At 43.4% G+C, this 20,226-nt stretch overlaps 1 protein-coding gene across 5 annotated transcripts; it reads left to right on the forward strand.

Moving 5' to 3' along the window:
- Positions 1–1,663: 1,663 nt before the first annotated feature.
- LOC102934689 (dehydrogenase/reductase SDR family member 9) lies at positions 1,664–19,220 on the forward strand. 5 transcript variants are annotated; one of them, XM_027819083.3, is made up of 5 exons: positions 1,664–2,098; positions 11,830–12,178; positions 16,330–16,588; positions 17,466–17,629; positions 18,737–19,220. In XM_027819083.3, the coding sequence occupies exons 2-5, from the start codon at positions 11,860–11,862 to the stop codon at positions 18,961–18,963; spliced, it is 969 nt and encodes a 322-aa protein (XP_027674884.1). In that variant the 5' UTR covers positions 1,664–2,098; positions 11,830–11,859; the 3' UTR covers positions 18,964–19,220. The 5 variants fall into 5 exon arrangements, with proteins under 5 accessions (XP_027674884.1, XP_027674886.1, XP_037768324.1 ...); XM_027819085.3 differs by lacking the exon at positions 1,664–2,098 and adding an exon at positions 5,630–5,741; XM_037912396.2 differs by lacking the exon at positions 1,664–2,098 and adding an exon at positions 5,639–5,759.
- Positions 19,221–20,226: the final 1,006 nt, after the last annotated feature.

The following is a 20,226-nucleotide window of genomic DNA, read 5'->3' on the forward strand; positions in this document are numbered from 1 at the left end:
ACGGCTGCTACTCTGAAACCTGTTTCAAGGAAGAAATTTAAGCTATCTTCATTTTAAAAGTCTTCATTTTTAATCTTTTCTTGGAGTGTGTGTCATGTACTTTTATTAGTTTTCTTAATGCACTTGAATAATAATAATGAATAATAGATAAAAGACTTTAGAAGAAATAGAAGAGATGAGAAGGGGACAGATAGTTCTATGATACAAATGGCTTGGAAAAATTAGCTTTTTATCAGTAATTGTTGATAAAAATCAATTTCATCATACCCACAGAAACCGGAAAAAATATTTCCATCAGTAATCATCAAAATTTACATATTGGCAAACAAGAAAAATGCTGCTTAAGACCTTATTAGATTTTGATTTAAGGATATTTACTTTGTATATTTTGACTTGTAATTTTGGTAACTTGTGTTTTTGTTGAATCATATTAAAGAAGTTCTGTATTAAAATCACAAATGAATTTGATTCCCCATAGTTTAAATTCCAGGGTATTACTAATTAAGAGGTCTCTTGGCTTTCGGTACTGTTTCTCTCCCTCTATGTGTGGAACTTGCAAGCTGCTAATTGCATTAGTACATTCTAAGACAGAGTCTGTTCTCAAAGCAATTCACACAGAGAGAGACTCAAAGCAATACTCTATAACAACAGAAGCAGCACCCAGAGATTCCCCGCCCTTTTGTTGTATTAACAATTGTGATTAAAATAGAGATAGAGGATGTATGTGGATGGATGCTTGGTGTGGATAATACCTGAATGATCAGGGAGGTGCCAGCCTAAGAATCCAGTGTCCATCGGCTGAAGAAGGCGTCAAGTGGAAATAACCAGAGGACCCCCTGGAAGGCAGACTGGAATCCACCCAACAGCCTCAAGAATGGGAGAACCAAAGAACAAGATAACATCTAGCAGTACGGAGCCGTCACAGGAATGTGCTATCTGCTGATTGATTCAGCAACAGCATGATGAAGCAATTCCCATAGACTGGCATAGGAAGAAATTCCTATAAAAATGGACTCTAGAAAGTGAGAACTTTGGGGTCTGATTCTGCAAACCAACTTCCAGGAGCATCAGATGAGCATCTGAAAAGGCCCTGCTCCCTCCTCATGTCCAGGCCACCTGGCCAGTGGCTTGGCATGAGCAACTCTAAGGCTGGTAACTATGATAACAACCTTGCAGAACCTGTGTGTGTGTGTTTGTATGAATGAATGTGTGAATAAATATGAGATTGAATGGAATGTTATAGCTATAACTAACTGCTTACTATGATTCTTTCTGTATTCACAATAAATGTGGTATTTTGCCTTTTTCCCTTTAATAAGATCCTGCCGGTTTTTAATTTATTGTTTATATAATTATATGTTTAATTATAACATTTTAACGGTTATAAAGCTTTAACTTCTTGAATCTCAAAATCTACTGTCATTAAATGATTATTGTTTGACCCCATGTGATGGGCTCTCCACCCCAGACAGGACTGGAAGCTGTTAAGGTGGCCAGGTAGGCCTATTAGCTCACAGACTCATAAACTTTCAGGATGCACCTGAAGAAAGAGCCAGGGAGCAGGGAAGTGATTGCAAGCAGGTTCAGCTGTGTACGAATAAGCGGGGCCTATAAAGCCAGGAAGCTGGTAACAGACAGAGGCTGCTGCTGGGAAAAGGCAGTCATTCCCTGGGAAGAGGGAGGAGGGTTTGGAGGCAGTACACTGAAAGGAAAGGAGGGGAGCCAGAGTGATAGGAAGCAGTCCAGGGAATGAGCAGTGAGGGCTGGGAGAGGAAAGCCGAGAACTGCTGGGCTGAATGTCACTGAACTGGAACCCAGAGTAGAGGGTGTGTCTGGGTTCCCCCACCCACCACTGGGGAAGTGGCACAAGCAGGGTAGTGAATGGAAAGACTGCCTGAGTCACTGTGAGAATGGAAGGATTGTACCTGGAAGGGGGAACGTTGAGTGACCTAGCTGGAGGACTGAGTCACTAAGAGGATGCTGCTGTTCCTGGATGAGAGAGGAGCTGCGGACCTGAGAGAGAGGTGCAGCGATACAAAGGGGTGTTGACCTCAAGAGCTAATCCCCAGAGTGACTAGGAGGAGGTGCCAGACAAGTGGTGAGTAGAGCACCCTGTGACATCCCCTCCCCCAATAATTTCCCACAACTGTGAAAATGTAAGTCAATAAAAAATTAAAGTAAAAATAAACATTAATATTATCTATCAAAATTATAAAAAATACATCAAATTCTGCCAAGCCTAATTCTGACACTGGCAGTAGTAAATATGCAGTGCAAATTAGCATATGTTCATTGTAGCAGGAAAATCCCTGATCAGTTCACTTACACTGCATGGATTGGTGTTTCTTGCAACGGCAGAGTTATAAACAGAGGACAAGGTGGGTGAGGTAATCTCTTTTATTGGACCAACTTCTGTTGGAGTGAGAGACAAGCTTTTGAGCTTACACCGTGTTCTTCTTCAGGTCATTTATTTTCTATGTAAGCTTAAAAGCTTGTCTCTCACTCCAACAGAAGTTGGTCCAATAAAAGATATTACCTCACCCACCTTGCCATGATTATACACTGTCTTTAGTCAGAAGAGCTATAATACATTTAACATTAGCTTCTAAATGAAATGAAATGAAAAGAACCAACAATCAATCAAAGCTTCCATAAGATGAATGTTAAAAGCATTTATTTTTCTATGTGTGGCTTCAATGGGATATTGATCATTTCATTACCATGCATGTCAAAATAGTTTATTCTCATGTTGCCACTTCTGAGAACAACAGTTTATTTCTTCTGGTACTTCGAAAATGCTAAATCTGTGGCCTTGGAAAAAGACTACATACTTTGCTTAGTGTCTGACTTTTCTCACTGGTGTGTTCTCTTCAGTTATTCATCTAGCAATGAAAAGAAATCATCAGGTTACAAATACGGGAACTGCTCCTGAAGGCTGTGGAGCAGACAAAGTTTCCATTTAATGGGAGTCTTTGCTAGTGTTAGCAAAAATTGCAGGAGTGGGTCCAAAAAAAGAAAATTGTGGACAGACCAGCTGACCAGCTTAAAGAAAATACATTATTGCGACCTTTCCATTTCTGCATGATAAGAATGAAAGTAAATAAAATAACATGGCTCTATATATGCAGAGAGCCCTGCAAATCCATGGATATTTGCTTTTTATCTGCAGATATCCACGGATCATTTTTACCCTATTGTTTTAGGGTAACATTACATACTTTCATATCTTTTAAAAATTTAAATTAAAATCATAAGTTATTTAGAAAAAAGGAACAAGAAGATGGGTACATGACTGAATCGTTTGCAATTGTCTTTTTAATTTGCCATTCAGAATAATTTGTCATGTAATTTTGGCAAATAATTCTCAAACATTTCCAATAGTCAAAATTAGGCTATGTTGGTTAGTTTTGATTGGTCACATGGTATGATTCTTTTCCTGGATTGCATGAGCAGAACTCTTAGAATCAGATTTCCAATATAACTGTTCAGCTATTAATTCAAAAGGCACTTTCCACAAATATCCTTCAATATATTCTTAACATTTATCATTTTTCTTCCATTGCTACCAGTAAAATTACTCACTAAAATATTATAGAAAACATACACAAAACAGACAAGAACTCCACTGGACTTGCACACCACTGAAACCACTCTCACCAAAGTCTCACGAACTTCCTAGTTCAGAAACCAGTCTCTATTCTCATCCCGTTTAACCTGTCAGCCACTGTTGGCTTCCATGACCCTATTCTCCCCTGGTTCTCCTCCTACCTCTTTAACTGTGCCATCAGTGTGATCTTCAGAGGATCCTCATCATCATTCCTCCAGCTTTCTGTGGTGGTCCCACAGGGCTCTGCCCTTGATCCCCTCCCCCTCTACACTTTATCTCTGGGTAATCTCATCTGCAGACACAAATTCAGCTACCATCTCTATGCTGACAACCCACAGATCTCTCTATTCCAGACCAGTCTCCTTCTGTCCAAACTAAAATCTTAGCCTGTCTCTCTGACATCTCCTTGTGGATGTCTAGCCACCAGCTCAAGCTCAACATGGCTAAAACAGAGCTCCAAGCCTTTCCCCGAGCTCTCCCAACCACTTGCTTTCTCAATTGCTGAACACAACACCACCATCCTGCCTGTCACCCAGAGCTGTAACCTAAGCTTCAACTCAGAACTCTGTCTAGGTCCTCACATCCAGGCTATGTCTAAATCTTGTTGATTCTTTCTGCAAAACATCACTAAGATACAATCATTTCTACCCATCCAAGCAGCTAAAACCCTCATCCAGGCACTCATCATCTCACATCTCAATTACTGCCCATCCTTCTCTCTGGCCTTGACAAACTAATCTTACCTCACTTATGTCCATTCAGAATGCTGCTGCAAAGGTCATTCTCCTAGCCTGTCGCTTTGACCATGTCACCCCTCTCTGAGTCCCTCCATTGGAGCCCCTTTCTCTATGACATTAAACATAAGCTGCTTGCATTAATTTTCAAGCTCCTTTATGGTCTATCCCCACCCTACTTGTCGTCCCTCATTCACTATCAAGATGTTGACTGTCCCCTCCAATCAGCCCATGGTGTCAGCCTCCATCACCCACCGGTTAAATTCCCTAAAAGCCCCTTTGTGCTTTCTCCCATGCTGGCCCTCGTGCTTGGGAGGATCACCCCATAAACATCTGCAAAATTACCACATTCTCCTCCTTCAAAACCCTCCTTTGCTGTGATACCTACGTAACACCTGACTGCTGGTGTGCTGAGACCTCTGCCTATCGTGCTGACCAATACTGTCTCATTGTTTCCTTGTATTCCCCCATCAAGCTGTCTGTACCTGTCTCTTGTTTCTTATCTTATGCTTAGATTGTGTGCCTCTTGGGGCAGGGACCATTTTTGTTCTGTTTGTACAGCGCCTAGCACAATGAGGTCCTGGTCCATGACTGAGGGATCCAGGTGCTATGTTAACACAAATAATATTAAACGAACAATCCAAGCAAATTCATTTTTAAATGCAAGGAAATGGTCACGGTGAATTCTTTTCATTATCTGCCCCACTCTAGAATCCAGGAGTCAGGGGAAAGACACTTTTGCCCCATCCTCTCCCCAAACCAAGTGGCCTTGCAACCAGGTGCACAGGGCTGCAGCACCACTGAAGTTTGGCCATGAAAGCTACTTCACATGACAGAGAGGCAGCTGGGCCAAACCCGAATGGCACTGCCACTCCACACACCAGGTCACAATGTTAAGAGCAGGGAGCAGGACCCAGCCTCATGGGACACTGTTGCTGCAGGGTGCACTGACTCTCTAACCCTTCCTCCCCCCTGTGGTAATTTTTTGGAAGAATGGGAAGGGCTCATTTTCAGATTTTGCCGCACGTCCCCAAAAAGCTCTGTGTGGCCCTGCTAAAATCAAATCAAAGAACCTCTGAAACCAACGTAGCTGCCTACACTAACAGTGAAGTTTTGGCTCATTTCGGAGTGCACAGGTGAAATATATAATACCCAGCAATGGATCATATAACAAACATGAATAAGGAACAAACATTAATCAAGCTCATCCAACCTTCTAATGATCAAGACAGAACTGCTGTTTATGACAACTGACTTGTGAAACCGATGTAACCAGTCTTTTCCTGGTTCAGCAGTACTTCCTTAAGTAAGCACACACAGAGAACATATCTTCCCTAAACAGAGACAGAGAAACAAGGCAGTGACTACCTCCAAGAGACCATATCTCCCCTAAATCAGTTGTGAGTAAAATTTTTCATGTAAGCATTTTATTTATTCGGCTCAAACTTGTCTTTACATGGTAACCTTAGACATAGAGGGGAAGAAAAGGAAATGCTTTTCTGAATCTGATTCATTTAGAGTTACTGATAAATGTTTCCAGTTCGGTGATACTTTGCCTTTTACAATTGCCAGGGAAATACTTTCATCTGGTTTTGAAATTTTGAGGAACAACAGGGTACTTTTGTCTCTCCCTCTTATATGAGCTCACTGAGAGGCAGGGACTTAATCTACTTGCTATGTGTGCCCGCAAGGGCCGGCGGGAAGATACCAGCGAAAAGAGGACGCTCAGGCCCAAGAATAGTAAACTATGGTTTATTGAAGGAAGGAAGAACTTGCGCTCCAATCTGCACGGGGAGCCCCTAGGACGCACAGAGGGGCTGCCAGAGACTCTGGCCGTTTGGGACAGCTGACCAGACAGGACTCCGCCGGGGGCAGTCCTCTGCAGCGCTATATTCTCCACGCTTATCTTGGGGTTACCTGGGGTCAACAGCTGGTTGCAGTCTTACATGTATTATTTATTCTTATTACATAAACTGACTCGTTTACAGGCAAAAATATGCTGAGCTATGCTACAATAGCTTTTGGCAGGGTATGTCAAAGTTCATTGAAACTGCATGCATCCTCCACTTACATCCAGTCACGTACTCAGTCCACCACTTAGCTCCTCACCAATCTTCCGCAACCTTGCCCCTACACTATGCTTCTGAAAAAAGTTGTTCTCAGTTTGGATTAGAAGTATTAACACAAGATTGCCACAAATGCAAGATTCTTGAAGTGTGGCTGTGCACAGAAAGTGCTTCAAAGCTCCTGCTGGTTCAGGTATAGTGCCATGAAAATGTGTGTCTTCACTTTTTTCTTGGTGTTCACAGGAAACTTGCTAGAGATATTTAGTATTCACTTTGTCCAACACAGGTTTTACCCTCTACTTCTTTTGAGGTTTTACTGTTCAAAAGCAGAAGTGGCATCTCTGTTCTGTGAGATGCCACTACCTAGTTACAATATTTTTCCTTCATTGGTGCATGATTTTGGAGAAGGAAATGAAATACCCCAAGCAGAACTGAAGACAGTAAATTGACCATTAAGAAAAAGTATGTAATTTGTAACTTTGCCAGCTAGAAGAGAGGAGTTGCCTCTCTGAAAGGCATTGTTTGCTGATAAGAATCAATTTTCATTTCATTTAATGAAATGAAATTTCTTATATTTGTGTGGGGAATAAGTTGAACTGCTAGGTACAGTAGCTATAATACAATGGCTAAATCTATGTGCTCCTGTCTCCTTCTTGTGGCTGCCTGCATATAATGTATGTGTCTATCACCATCAGCCAGTGGAGTTACTCCTTCAGATCAAGGTGGGGAGGTCTGTGGTTTTGGTCCATAAACATCATAAGCTCTATCACAACTGATGACCTTGGAAGGGAGCTCATTACATAAAGCCAGCTTACTTTCTTGTGGTCTCACTCATAGAACTTCACTATACAGAGAAACATAATTGTACTGACTACAGCTGTTTGAAAATTTGGAATTTTCCTTTCACAGGACATTTTCACAATTCAAAATTACTTTTCATTCCAAACTGGAGCCAAAAGTCAAAATGTCAGAATTTTTCACAAAAAATGAAGAATTCTGAAAAGTTTCAAAGTGGAAATGTCAAAACAGAAAAATTAGGACATTTTCAATCGAAATGAAATTATTTGACGTAAAATTATTCTTTCAACTCAATGCTTCAAAATAAAAAAATTTCATTCCAAAATGTTGATTTGAAAAAGCAAAATGATTAGACTGAATTTCAGTCTAAAGGTTTGTTTACACTGTATACTCCTCATGTCAGGGAGTAGAGTACAGAAGCTGCAAACTCCTCCCAGCACAGGCATAAATAGCAGTGTAGATGATGAGACACTACTTAGGTGAAAAGAGACACACTAGAACCTTAGGGCATGTCTACACTGCAATTAAACACCTGCAGCTGGTCTGTGCGATCTCACCAGGTCCCAAAGCCCAGCTCCAGCCTGAACCTTAACTTCTATACCTCAATTAAACAACCCCGCAGCCTGATCCCCCCAGAGCAGTGGTTCTTAACCTGGGGTGCACACGCCCCTGAGGGGTGCGAGACGCCCTTTCTGGGGGATGTGAGACATGCCAGATTTTTTTAGATGGTAAATCATCGAAAACACAAATTAAGCCCAGGCACGTAAGTACAACAAACAGTTGTTTCGGAAAATGAAGGAATGACCATCGCAACTAAAGTGACAAAGCATTTGCAACAGCTGAGTGACTCTTTCCAAGGATATTTTTCCACTGTAGATCTTGATGTGGAAAAGAAATGGCTACTGGATCCATTTCTTTTTAACCTGGATTCCATCAACGATAGTGATTTGATGAAAGATCTCATTGAATTACGAGCCAATGGCCGAATCCAAATGGAGTTTGCGAAATGAAGCTTGGGAATTTCTGGTGTGCTCAACTAGCACCGTTTCCACAACTGATGAAGACAGCGCTGGAGATCCTTGTGCCATTTGTGACTACATACTTGTGTGAGAGGGTTTTCATCACTCTTACACATCAAAACAAAGGCCAGAAACCGCCTAAATGAGAGTGAAGACATGTGTGTGGCTATTTCAAAAAAAGTTTCTCGAACATCATTGAACAAAAGCAACAGCAGAAGAGTCAGTAAACTTAAAGTGTGTAATTTTTCATGTATTCTTAATTTTACTGCGAAATTAAAATAAATACCGTACATACTCGATCACAAGCCGATTCGTTTATAAGCCGACCCCCCCAAGATGGATAAGGAAAAATGGAAAATTTTTATGACCCATTCATAAGCCAACCCTATAATTCAGCGGTCAGCAAACTTTGGCTCCCGGGCCATCAGGATAAGCCGCTGGCGGGCCGAGATGGTTTGTTTACCTCTAGCGTCCACAGGCACGGAGGTAAACCTAAGTAAACAAAGTGTCCCGGCATGCCAGCAACTGGTGGGGAAATTCTGGAGGAAGGAGAAGCTGGGGTCAGGGGAGTAACCCCTGTGACCAACCCCAACATGACCCCACCCCTAGCCCGAGACCCCCACACTTTCCCCATCCCATCCTTTCCCACCTTAGCTGGGGCGGGCCAGGGGAGGATGTCTCTGTCTAGCCAGAGCTGCTCTGGCAGGCTGGGCAGCGTGGTCACAGCCTGCTCCGGCAGGCCAGACCTGGCGGCGTGGCTGCAGCATGTTCCAGTGGGCCGAGTGGCATGGCTGCAGCATGCTCTGGCAGGCGGGGTCGGGTGGCGCAGCCACAGTCTGCTCTGGTGGGCGGGGCCGAGTGGCATGGCTGCAACGTGCTCCAGCGGGCGGGGCCACAGTCTGCTCTGGTGGGCGGGGCCGAGTGGCGTGGCTGCAGCGTGCTCCAGCGGGCGAGGCCAGAGCATGCTCTGGTGGGCGGGGTCGCGCGGTGCAGCCACAGCCTGCTCTGGTGGGCGGGGCCGAGTGGCGTGGCTGCAGCGTGCTCCAGCGGGCAGGGCCGCAGCCTGCTCTGGTGGGCGGGGCTGAGCGGCGTAGCTGCAGCCTGCTCTGGTGGGCGGGGCTGAGCGGCACGGCTGCAGCCTGCCAGCCCCGGAGCTGCAGCTGCTTCAGAGGTTGTGGGGAGAGCAGTGTGGCCAGAAGCCGAGAGCCTCTGGCCCCGCCTCTTCCCTCCTGGCTGTGCTGCCTCTCCTTGCCCCCTCTGTTGGGGGGTGGGGCTGTGTCCCACCTCTCCCGCTCTCTATACCTGTTCATAAGCCAACCCCCTTCTCTTGTGCTTCCCTTTTTTACTAAAAAAATTCAGCTTACAAACGAGTATATATGGTATATAATTCTATCTCTTTCAGTCTATAATTATGATATATCTAGGTTTAAAGAACTGACCTACTTCAACAATTTTTGATAAGGGGTGCGAGAACATATTTTGAGAACCAAAGGGGTGCAGGCTGCAATAAAGCTTAAGAACCACTGCCCTTGAGAGTCAGCTGACACAGGCCAGCCAGTGGGTGTTTAATCGTGGTGTAGACACACCCTTAGATTGTGTATCCTCTGTGGCTCTCCACACACCCAAGCAGTGTCTCACCCATCTGCACTATGATAAACCGAATTATTTTTCCAAAGAAGCTGATTAAAGGTCACAGAGAAAAGCAACATTCTTTTGTGTATATATAAGTTTACATACTAGAACTCCTTCTTCTACTGTACAAAGGAAATATACTTAACCACACTGGGATCAAGCATTTGTTTATCTAGTTCAGTGACCTCTCCCCACAACTGAAGTCACAGGGGACAGCAAAGTTAAGCAACACAAATTAGTATATGTATGTATCCTGTTCTGCAACACTTATGTGCAACACCTTGCAATGCAAGAGGTTGCACCCACTTCCATCAAAGATATTTACAAGAAGACGAGCATAACATGTAACACAGGCCACTCTAGCTATAGGCAAATGAGGAAACAGCCTAGGGCAGCAGATTTCTGGGCAGCTCTCTAGGGTGGCAGATTTGGTCCAGCCGACTCTCCATCATAACAGAGAATCAGCTGGGCCAAATCTGAGTGGCATTGCAACCCAGGGTGCCCTGTCACAACACCATTCACTTACATTTGCCCTGGCTACTCTTCTGTCATGATGGAGGCGCAACCAGGCCAAATCTACTGCCCTAGGAGGGAGCAAGCACACTGAAGTTTTGCCTAGGGCAGCAGATTGTCTTGAGCAGCCTCTGACAAGCAGCCACATTAGCTAGGAAATCAGGCAAAAGATATATGGGTCCTTGTGTTTTAGGGCATAAAGTGATTACATGTGGGGATAAGAAAGGAACACCCCTCCCTCCCACAATACAATACAGGAACATCCCTCCCTCCCACAATACAGAACAACAGGTTAAATGCATGTGCTTTGCTTTTGCACTGTTTGTTTGTTTGTTTGTTTTTGTCTTCTTCCAGATGGAGAATTTGGCCAGAGTGAATGTAGCAGCAATGACTGCCTGCAGCAGTGAGATAGCAGTGTCTATATGCACTGTATAAAAATACTAAGTTACCTTCTCTCTGTTTAGCAGGTCTCCCAGATTATTTCATTGTGTCTTGTTTTCTGTGTCATGGCCCTAGATGAGGAGGTACAACCAATTGGTTTTTCACTCAAGTTATGATTGTAATGAATGGTGGTATGTCCATTGTTAATTATTTATTATTTGCTCATTATTCTTATTATTGCAGTCGATCCCAAAATGTGGTAGACTCTTACCAAACACAAAAGGCAACACAGGGTTGAATGGTCAGATTCACTTCTAAAGGAGCAGGGATGCAAATTGCACCCTCCTGAACTCATGGGACGAATGTACTAGAGGGGAAATTTACTCCCTGAGGGGGACAAGAGCCACCATCCTCCTCTGGGACTCTGTCTGGGAAAGATAGTCTTAGATTCCAGCTGGGAGGAGCTCTGCTAGTGGACTGTCCCCCGGAAATGCATAATCCCAGTAATCAGCGTATTTGTGATTATAATTATCTATTTTTACCTGTATTACCATAGCACCTAGGAGCTGTAGTCCTGGATCAGGACCCCATTGTGCGATATGCTGTGCTGGTCTGCTCCCTTCCACGATGGCCCTGCCCACATTTTTGGGGTGCTGCAAAGAGGAAGGTTGGGGGTGGCTTGTGCAGCTGGACCCCTGCTCCTCATAGACCTTGCACTGCCAGTTGCTTTATTGTGCTAGTACAAATCAAGGGGTGAGTGCAGCCCAGTCTTGTCAGTCTCCTTCTATACAGCCTTCATTTTTGCTGCCCTGCTCTAGACTCTTTACATCTCAACTATGTCTCCTTTGGAGTTGAGGCTCTGAAAAGGGGATGCAGTGTTCAACGGTCCTTTTATTCTGTAAAATCCCATCATAAAATTTTTGCCATGTTAGCTTTTGTCCTCATTTTAATACAAGCAATAATCCTATTGGTGCAGAACACTGAGGAAGTCGCTTCAAGGAGCTGTGTCCTCTCCTGTTTAAATGAACTCAGAACAAAAGTGGGGGAAAGCCTCCCTTCATTGGTTCTTTCTGTTTCAGGAGAAAAGGGACCAGAAGTCTTTAGTGAAAATGTTTTTCCACATCCTCATCTTTCTGGCCATCTTCTATTTGTGGTGGAGATGGAGGGCACAAGATGGGCAGAAGATTAGAGATCTCACAGACAAATATATATTCATCACTGGATGTGACTCGGGATTTGGAAATCTGGCAGCAAGGACTTTTGATAAGAAAGGATTTCGAGTTCTTGCCAGTTGTCTGACTGAAGCGGGAGCAGTGGAGCTAAAAGCAGCAACCTCAGAGCAGCTCCAAACAGTGTTGCTGGATGTGACAGATCCAGACAATGTTAGGAAGGTGGCTGAGTGGATTAAAGCTGAAGTGGGGTCAGCAGGTGAGTGACAGAAGATCTGGATTACTTCCTATGTAGCCCCTCCCTGAGGTGTGGCTCATACCTCCTCCTTTATGCTTGCTTCTTGGAACAACTGGCTTCTCCCCTCTCCTGAGCTCTTTTTAGTGATGCTGGTGTCTCCACCCAAGATGACTCCTCGCTGTGCCTGTGACACAAGGTTGCTGTCCCTGGAGAACATTAATACTACCATTGCTAGCAAGAAGTATAAAACCCAGCACATGCAAAACAATTAAATACATCAACATAAACCCCAGTAAAGAAATGACACATCCAAAAATAACAATATAACAGCAGTGACCTTTACTGGGAGCAGGAATATAGGATCTGGGGAAGGAAAAGGTTAGGGTTAACTAATAAGTACTAAAACATGAATAAATCAACCAATTCCCCACCTCTCGACATGCACAACACCTTCCAGCCCACAGCTGGCACATCGCAGGTAGGTGATATGGTGGGGGTGAGTTTGGAGATGAGTGTTGTAGCACTGTTGGCCAACTAAAACAAAAACAAAATGGTCCTCTTACAGTGTCTTTACCCTTAGGTGGGCAAAGTCTTGTCATGGCTCCCTGGTCGGGAGTCCAATGGAGGTCTTGGTGAGTTGGATCTCTATCACTGTGGACACTGGTCTCTGCAGAGCTGGAACTGCCTGACCCATGCACTAGATTCCACAGCAATTCAAAGATTCTCCTTTGTAGGGAGGGGAAGTTAATCAAAGATCCCCTGAGTTGGTCTGCTTCTCTCTCCGCTCCCAAACTCAAAACAGAGAGACAAAGGGACCAGTTTTTGTTTGAGTCAGGGACAAAGCCCCATCGAGGGGCTGAGCAGCCCTGGCTCATCACTGGCCCAGTAAACTGCTTGTCCATATCACCTCATCCACAAACCACCCTATTGACCTCAGCAATGGTTTCTAAACCATTCTATCCCTACCCCTGACTCCAAGCATGCTTGGAAATGGTGTCAGAGGGCTCTGGTAGCCGTTATTATTATAGTCCAGAGGGTAGGAACCCCGGGAAGCTCAGTCGAGAGCTCTAGGAGCTGAGCAAACTCCAAGGAGAGGTTACACTTACGTGAATTGCAACTGTTTAAGCGGCATGGATAAAAACTGCAAAATAGATCCCTCAGGATATTTGTTTGAAATTTATATTTGGCTGTGTTGTCTCTTTTATATCGCTTTCCACAAATATTCTAGTGGATGACTTCACTGGAAGGAATTTTTGTGGATTCAGTTAATTTTAGGTGAATATTGGAGAACATTGTTGGAAAGTAGACAAATATTCACAATGGAAACTGAATTTTATTGACTTAGATGGGACTGTTTATGTGTTTCAAGCTGAGCACATCCTTAAGTGCATTGCTGGATCAGTGCCAGAGTGATCAGCACTTTGCAGAACGAAGTCCCCTGTTAGAGAGCAAAGCAGCTGAGAAAAAAGATGACTACAGGGCATAGGCACCAACTTCCCCGCTTTCTGCTGGGTGCTCGACCCCTGACTCTGCTCCTGGCCCCGCCCCCCATTCCACCCCTTCAATGTGGCCCCGCCCCTGCCCAACCCCCATTCCAACCCCTTCCCCAAACTCCTCACCCCAACTCTGCCACTTCCCTGCCCCTATTCCAACCCCTTCCCCAAATCCCCGCCCCAGCCCTGCCTCTTCCCCGACTCCTCTCCTGAGCACTCCACATTCCTGCTCCTCCCCCTCCCTCCCAGCACACCACCAAACAGCTGTTTGGCAGCAGCCGGGGGGAAGTGATGGGAGGTAGGCAGAGGAGCAGGGACATGGCGTGCTCAGCTAGGGGGAGGAGGAGGAGGAGGAGGTGGGGGGGGTGAGGGGAGCTTGGCGGCCAGTGGGTGCAGAGCACCCACTAATTTTTCCCCATGGGTGCTCCAGCCCCGGAGCACCCACGGAGTCAGCGTCTATGCTAAAGGGGGGATATGAGTAAGGTCTATAAAATCATGAATGGTGCAGAGAAAGTGAATAGGGAAGTGTTGTTCACCCATTCACATTACACAAGAACCAGGAGTCCCCCAATGAAATTAATAGGCAGCAGGTTTAAAACGAACAAAAGGAAGTGCTTCTTCACACAACACACAGTCAACCAGTAGAACTCTTTGCCAGGGGATGTTGTGAAGGCCAAAAGTATAACTGGGTTCAAAAACAGATAGTTTAATGGAGAATAGTTCCATCAACATGGCTATTATTCAAAATGGTCAGGGATGCAACCCCCAAGTTCTGGGTATCCCTAAGCCTCTGACTGCCAGAAGGTGGGCATGAATGACAGGGAATGGATCACTCGATAATTGCCCTGTTCATTTCCTCTGAAGCATTTGACACTGGCAACTGTCAGAAGACAGGATTCAGAACTAGATATAGCATTGGTCTGAACCAGGGTGGCCATTCGTTTGCTCTTTAAGTATACCGTGAGAGCTATGTACAGAGTTAAAAGACTTTTAATATTGAATACTCTCAACAAACTGCTCATGAACAATAGACAGACCCATTATTATTTATAGAACTTTATTTAGTGGATCATTTTGAATATTAAATGCATTTTTTGAAAATTGGGCTCTGAGTACAGATCATTTTCAAATAGGAAAAGAGACAAAATTCATTGAACAAATTATTCATTTACATATTAATCACCTCGATCAGTTATTTATCCAGCCATAAAATATTTCATATGCAATCCCATATTAACTATCCAGAGGCTACCTTCATAGGACCCAATTCTGATACTGCTACTCATGTTAATTAATTGATTGCTTTGATTTCAATGGGGCTACTGGTGGAGTAAAAGCACTACTCAGAGGTAAGATGAAACAGAATCTGGCCTGTTGAACTATGCAGCTTGGAACTTGCAATATGCAACTTCCAGTCTAAGCTCCCTCGCTCCCTTTTTAATTGCTTATAACTTGCTCAAACAAGTTGTTTTGAGGTTGAAATTTTCAACGTTTGGTCTAAACCTAAAGGTGATTTTTTTTCTGTAATGTTGGAGGACTATCCGTTCAATTCTTTTTTGAGTTTTGTGATTATAAGAAAAATTCACTTTCCTATGTCAATATCAACACAAATGATGGAAGAACAAAACTTCAGATTTATCTTGTTTGAAAGGCTTCACTGAAATGTAAAAAATAATCCAAGTTTGAAAATATCAGTTCAGGATTTTTAAAGTTATGAATCTTTAAAGCTGGCAGTTTTACACATGTGTAATAGAAGAATTTTTTGGACACATTTCCAAAGATAAGAGGGCAGAGAAACCTGAGCTCAGCTCTTGGAAACTCAGTCTAAGGGCAGCTGAGTTAAGAAAGCACTTAGCTTCCGAAGGCAAATAACTACAAATCTGTTATGCCAATGTTAATACCAACACCTTTGTTAGGTGGTGCTTCACCATACTACATAGCTGTGACTAAAGAGAAGCCAGGATATGGGAGCTCCTTTGGGGAACAAATATTTTCTGGATGGAGCACCCATACAAAAAAAGATGCCTAAAACAGTTATGCAATTCAACTTTAACTGCTCTGTTAATACAGAAAGAGATAGAAGAGAAGCCATGAGAAGAGAGTCTACAGAATGACTCTGAGATTATTGTAACTAGGAGATGCAAGCCTTCCACTACAATCATAACATGAGTGGAGGGAGATATGATATTGATGTTTCCCATTTATTGTGCTGTCAGCTGTTTTCAAAAAGATTGACTTCAATTTTGGTTGCAAGTCTAGGTCTCTTATATTATACAGACCATCTTACCCCACCCTGATATTCTGGATATTTTACTTTTAGCTGTGTCAAAAATATTATAGCTCTTTGTTTCTAACACCTCACTGCCCCACTGACTTCCAAAGCCCCCAGACTTCCCACCCAACCACACACCTTCAAAGGTTATCAAAGGAAAATGTTAATACAGGTTGTGAAATGGTTTGGAAAGAGTGGTGGTGAAACGCAAGCATCAGGTAAAATGGTGAAGGCTGCAGGAGATATAGAGGTATCTTATGTATGAGTCCCTGCCCATCTTGTAATCCATCTGGCTCTCAGACAGTTCTTGATGAGTTCTCAGTCGGTTTGGCTCCTCTTTATATTACATAGAGGTGAATATTTGCTTCCTAAATCACTACTTTAATTTTTTGTTTGTTTCTGTGCAGGTCTGTGGGGGCTGGTCAACAATGCGGGGATTATGGGACCATCAGCGCCGACAGACTGGTTGAATATTGAGCACTTCAGAGCACCAATTGAAACTAATTTAATTGGCCTCATAAATGTTACATTACATTTGCTTCCCTTGGTAAAAAAGGCCAGAGGGAGACTAGTAAACATATCCAGCACTGGAGGTCGCCTGGCAGTCTGGGGGGGTGGCTATGTTCCTTCCAAGTTTGGGGTGGAAGGATTTAATGACAGTTTAAGGTACAGTAATGTTAATTTTGAGGAAATAATACATTTTTGATAATGCTGAGAGACTTGATAGTGAGTTAGTACCCAGCAGAGGGGTAACTGTCATTTAATGCTAGTTGGGGAATCTAAGAATTAAGAGGCCTTATTGGGTCTGATTCTCATTTACACAGAGTCTAGATGACTGCAGGATGCACTACAATTGGCATAATTTAAAATGCAAGGTCACTTATAAAGTCCCAGAAGCGCTATCCTGAGGAAATACCTGCCAGATAGTCGTGTGTTATAGTTAAAGTTGTCCTAACAAAGTTGGGCTGTAACTATTGCTTTTTCCTCAAGCCTCTTCAACTGAGTACATGGGCTTTTCTCAGCCTTTTAACCCTGATTTTTTTGCAGGTAGGGGTTTTTTTCCTGGGGGAGGGTGTTTTTTGTGATTGTTTTTTAAACAGCGCACAGCAAGATATTCCAGAATGCCTGGACTAAGAGCAGAACTTCATGTAATAGACAGGCAGTCTTATGGATGGGTGAACCAACTCAGATTAAAAAAAAGCAATGACCCATATTTTTGTTTAAAACTACAACAAAAGGCAACTTTTGAAGTTTAAAGTGTGTGTGTGTGTGTGTGTGTGTGTGTATAGTCTTGTATGTACAGCCCCCTTTGTGTATCATTGCAAAGGACATCAAATAAATAAAAACAGTGGCTGCTTCCCTGAGCTGTCTACACACTAGCTCACCACTAGATAACACTTACTTACAGTTTGATCTTGGCCTTACCAATACGCACAATGAGCTACAGAGATAGGAAGAGAACATTAGTGCAGATATAAATACATCAGCTATTAACAATGCTGTCTAAAATAGCAATGACATCATTAACTTGCTGTTTCTGCAGACGGGACATGAAAGCTTTTGGAGTTAAGGTTTCTTGCATTGAACCTGGGCTGTTCAAAACTGGACTATCCAATCGAAAAAAGGTCATCGAAGAAAGGGAGGCCATTTGGAATCAACTTCCTCCTGCCATTAGAAAACAATATGGAGAGGGGTATATACAGAAAGGTGAGACATTACTTGATTAGTTTGTATTGAAGGGACCATGGCATTTGCAGCTTCAGGATCCTTGGAAAATGGCCCAGACTTTTCTGATTTACAGTGAACCTCTTTCTTCTGAAATTGGATGTAAAAATGGAAGCTTAAAATGCTAGACGTCATAAAATGACTGTGCACAAAATAATCATTATTTTGTTCCTTCTGCCCCTTACGATTTCATCTGAGTTTTGAATGTCCAGCTTGGCATGTGACCCTTAAACAAACAAATATGCATATGCACATACCTTTGACCCAAAGATGCAAGCAGAAACCAATGAGAGGGTAGGAGAGAGATGTGTGTGTCTTCCCCACTATTACCAGTTTTCGGCAATTCAAGGACAAACTTTCTTTGCTCCTATTAGATACTATGGTGATGGAACCCATGGAAAAAACCTAAGGCCACATTCTGGCAATAGGCTCTGCATAGACAGATCCCTGCACCTGCAGAAAGCTCACTGCAGGATCAGCTCCTCTGACAGAGAGATTATTGCTGAATCCAGCTTGAAATGGGATCTGCTTATCCAATAACCCTTGGAAATTCCCTACACCCTCCTCCCCTAGTGTCTTTCTCTACAGCTGCCTTTTGTATCTTCTCCCATCCCAATGAGCCAGATTCACTGCTGACATCAGCAGGTAGACTCCACTGAAGTCAATGAAGTTGCACCCATTTACACCAGCACTGAACCTGGCACCAGAAATGTCTGTCCCCTTCAATTCTACTTCTGTCTCTTCCTTCTTCTGAGCAAATGACTGACTGACTTTCCACAGACGTCATGAGCCAGGCTTTGCCACCCTTGCTCAGTTTAAGTAGTACCCCACTCCACAAGTGAAATCAATAGGAATATTCAGGGAGCAAATTACTACTTAGCTTGAGTAAAAATGACCAGACTTGGTCCTTAGTATGGACCGCTTTTCCTCCTTGTCTTGGGGAGAACAGCAACTGCCATTTGGCTCTGCCATGCCAGAACTGAAAATCAAAGTAACCATCACAAATGCACGCTGAGGAAATGGGATAGAATTAGCTGTCCTTTCCTTTAGGTCCTGCCACTGAAGTGAAGCCCTCCTTGATTTTTGCAGATGCAGCAAGGAAAGAAAAACTGACTCAGAGGCTTCAGAACACAAACCTCTCACTGGTTGTGCAATGTATGGAGCATGCGCTAACGAGCATTAATCCTCGCTCACGTTACTCTGCGGGCTGGGATGCGAAGCTTCTTTGGATCCCCCTTTCCAGCATGCCTGCAGCACTACAGGACTTTGTACTCCTGAGAAACAAAGCAGAGCTTGCTGACCCAACTGCGGGGTGAATTCTCCTCCTTTATTTACACTTTCCCATTGAACTGGGGGGGCCCTGCTGTCTGAGTCAATGAGAACCGGCCTGTTCTTTTAGCCCTCTGCCTGCTGATCCAAACTGAGCCCGACACCTATTCTTTTTTATATTTCAAAAGGCTTTTAGAGTGCCTGTTTCTCAAATCTGTGATACATATTGTAGCCATATTTTTAATCTTATGTATAAGCCAGGCCACATTTATCAAAGAATCAATAAAAAAGGAAATGTTGCAAAGAAGTGACCAATCCTTCATGTGTCATCCAGCTTTAAGCACATAAAGTGTTATAAAGTGGGCCAAAAATCACCAGCTACAAACCTTACAATATTTCGTGTTGGATTTTTCTTTATTCTGAAAAATATGAAATAGAGAGGTCAAAATGACCAGTGATTTCGGGGGCTTACCTTGTGAAACCTAAAAGATGCCAGGTTTGCAGTCCGTGCTGAGCACCCACACTCAGATTGGGCACTTAGCAACTTTTGAAAAATGTAGGCCTCAGACTTTAGATTAAATTATTTCCAGGCAAAGAGACAATAACCCTGGTTTTGCTAAGTGCTGAGTGACTCCTGCAAGGGGGCTTTAACTTTTGTTAAAGTACAAGGGAAATGAGGGCACACAGTACATGACAGGAGGAGCTCAGTATTTTTCAGGATTGGGCTCCTTTAGGATTAGACATGACCAGAGTGCTCCAGAACGGCACAAAATTCACCTCAAATCATAACTGTTTGGTGGTTTGCCCAGGAAGTGGTTTTCCACTGGGCAGAAAACTGGCCAATGGCAAAGCCAAATGCTTTCTTTGGTCTGAGTTTGTTGTGACATGACTTGACTAAACATTAAGCTACCCCGTGCCTGTCTAAACATTGCAGTTTTCAATTTAACTTCTCTAGGGCTTGCAAGGTATCACTCTGCTTTCTGACTGCAGCTTGTATTTAGTCATCAGTGTGTTGAGTTAATCTATATTTTGCATGAACAGAATTGTGTAGGGGTTATTTCCTATTAGAACAAATTTGAGGTGTGCTGTACATATGCCTGTGGCTTAGCTATTCTTACTGCAGTGAGTATTAGTGGGCCTGCTATTGTAGATTTCTTTTAAAAATATTTGTACTCATGAAGGCAAAGGGACAGAGGGGTGGGAAAGCAAACTCTTTTTATTTAAATCATAGGCCAGATAGCTGCAGTGTGAGCATCCACCTGTTGCCACCCCACTAACCTTAGCCTGGGCCTGGAAGAGCTGCTGGTTTT

The sequence above is a fragment of the Chelonia mydas genome, chromosome 11 (assembly GCF_015237465.2).
Source record: "Chelonia mydas isolate rCheMyd1 chromosome 11, rCheMyd1.pri.v2, whole genome shotgun sequence".
Lineage (NCBI taxonomy): Eukaryota > Metazoa > Chordata > Testudines > Cheloniidae > Chelonia > Chelonia mydas.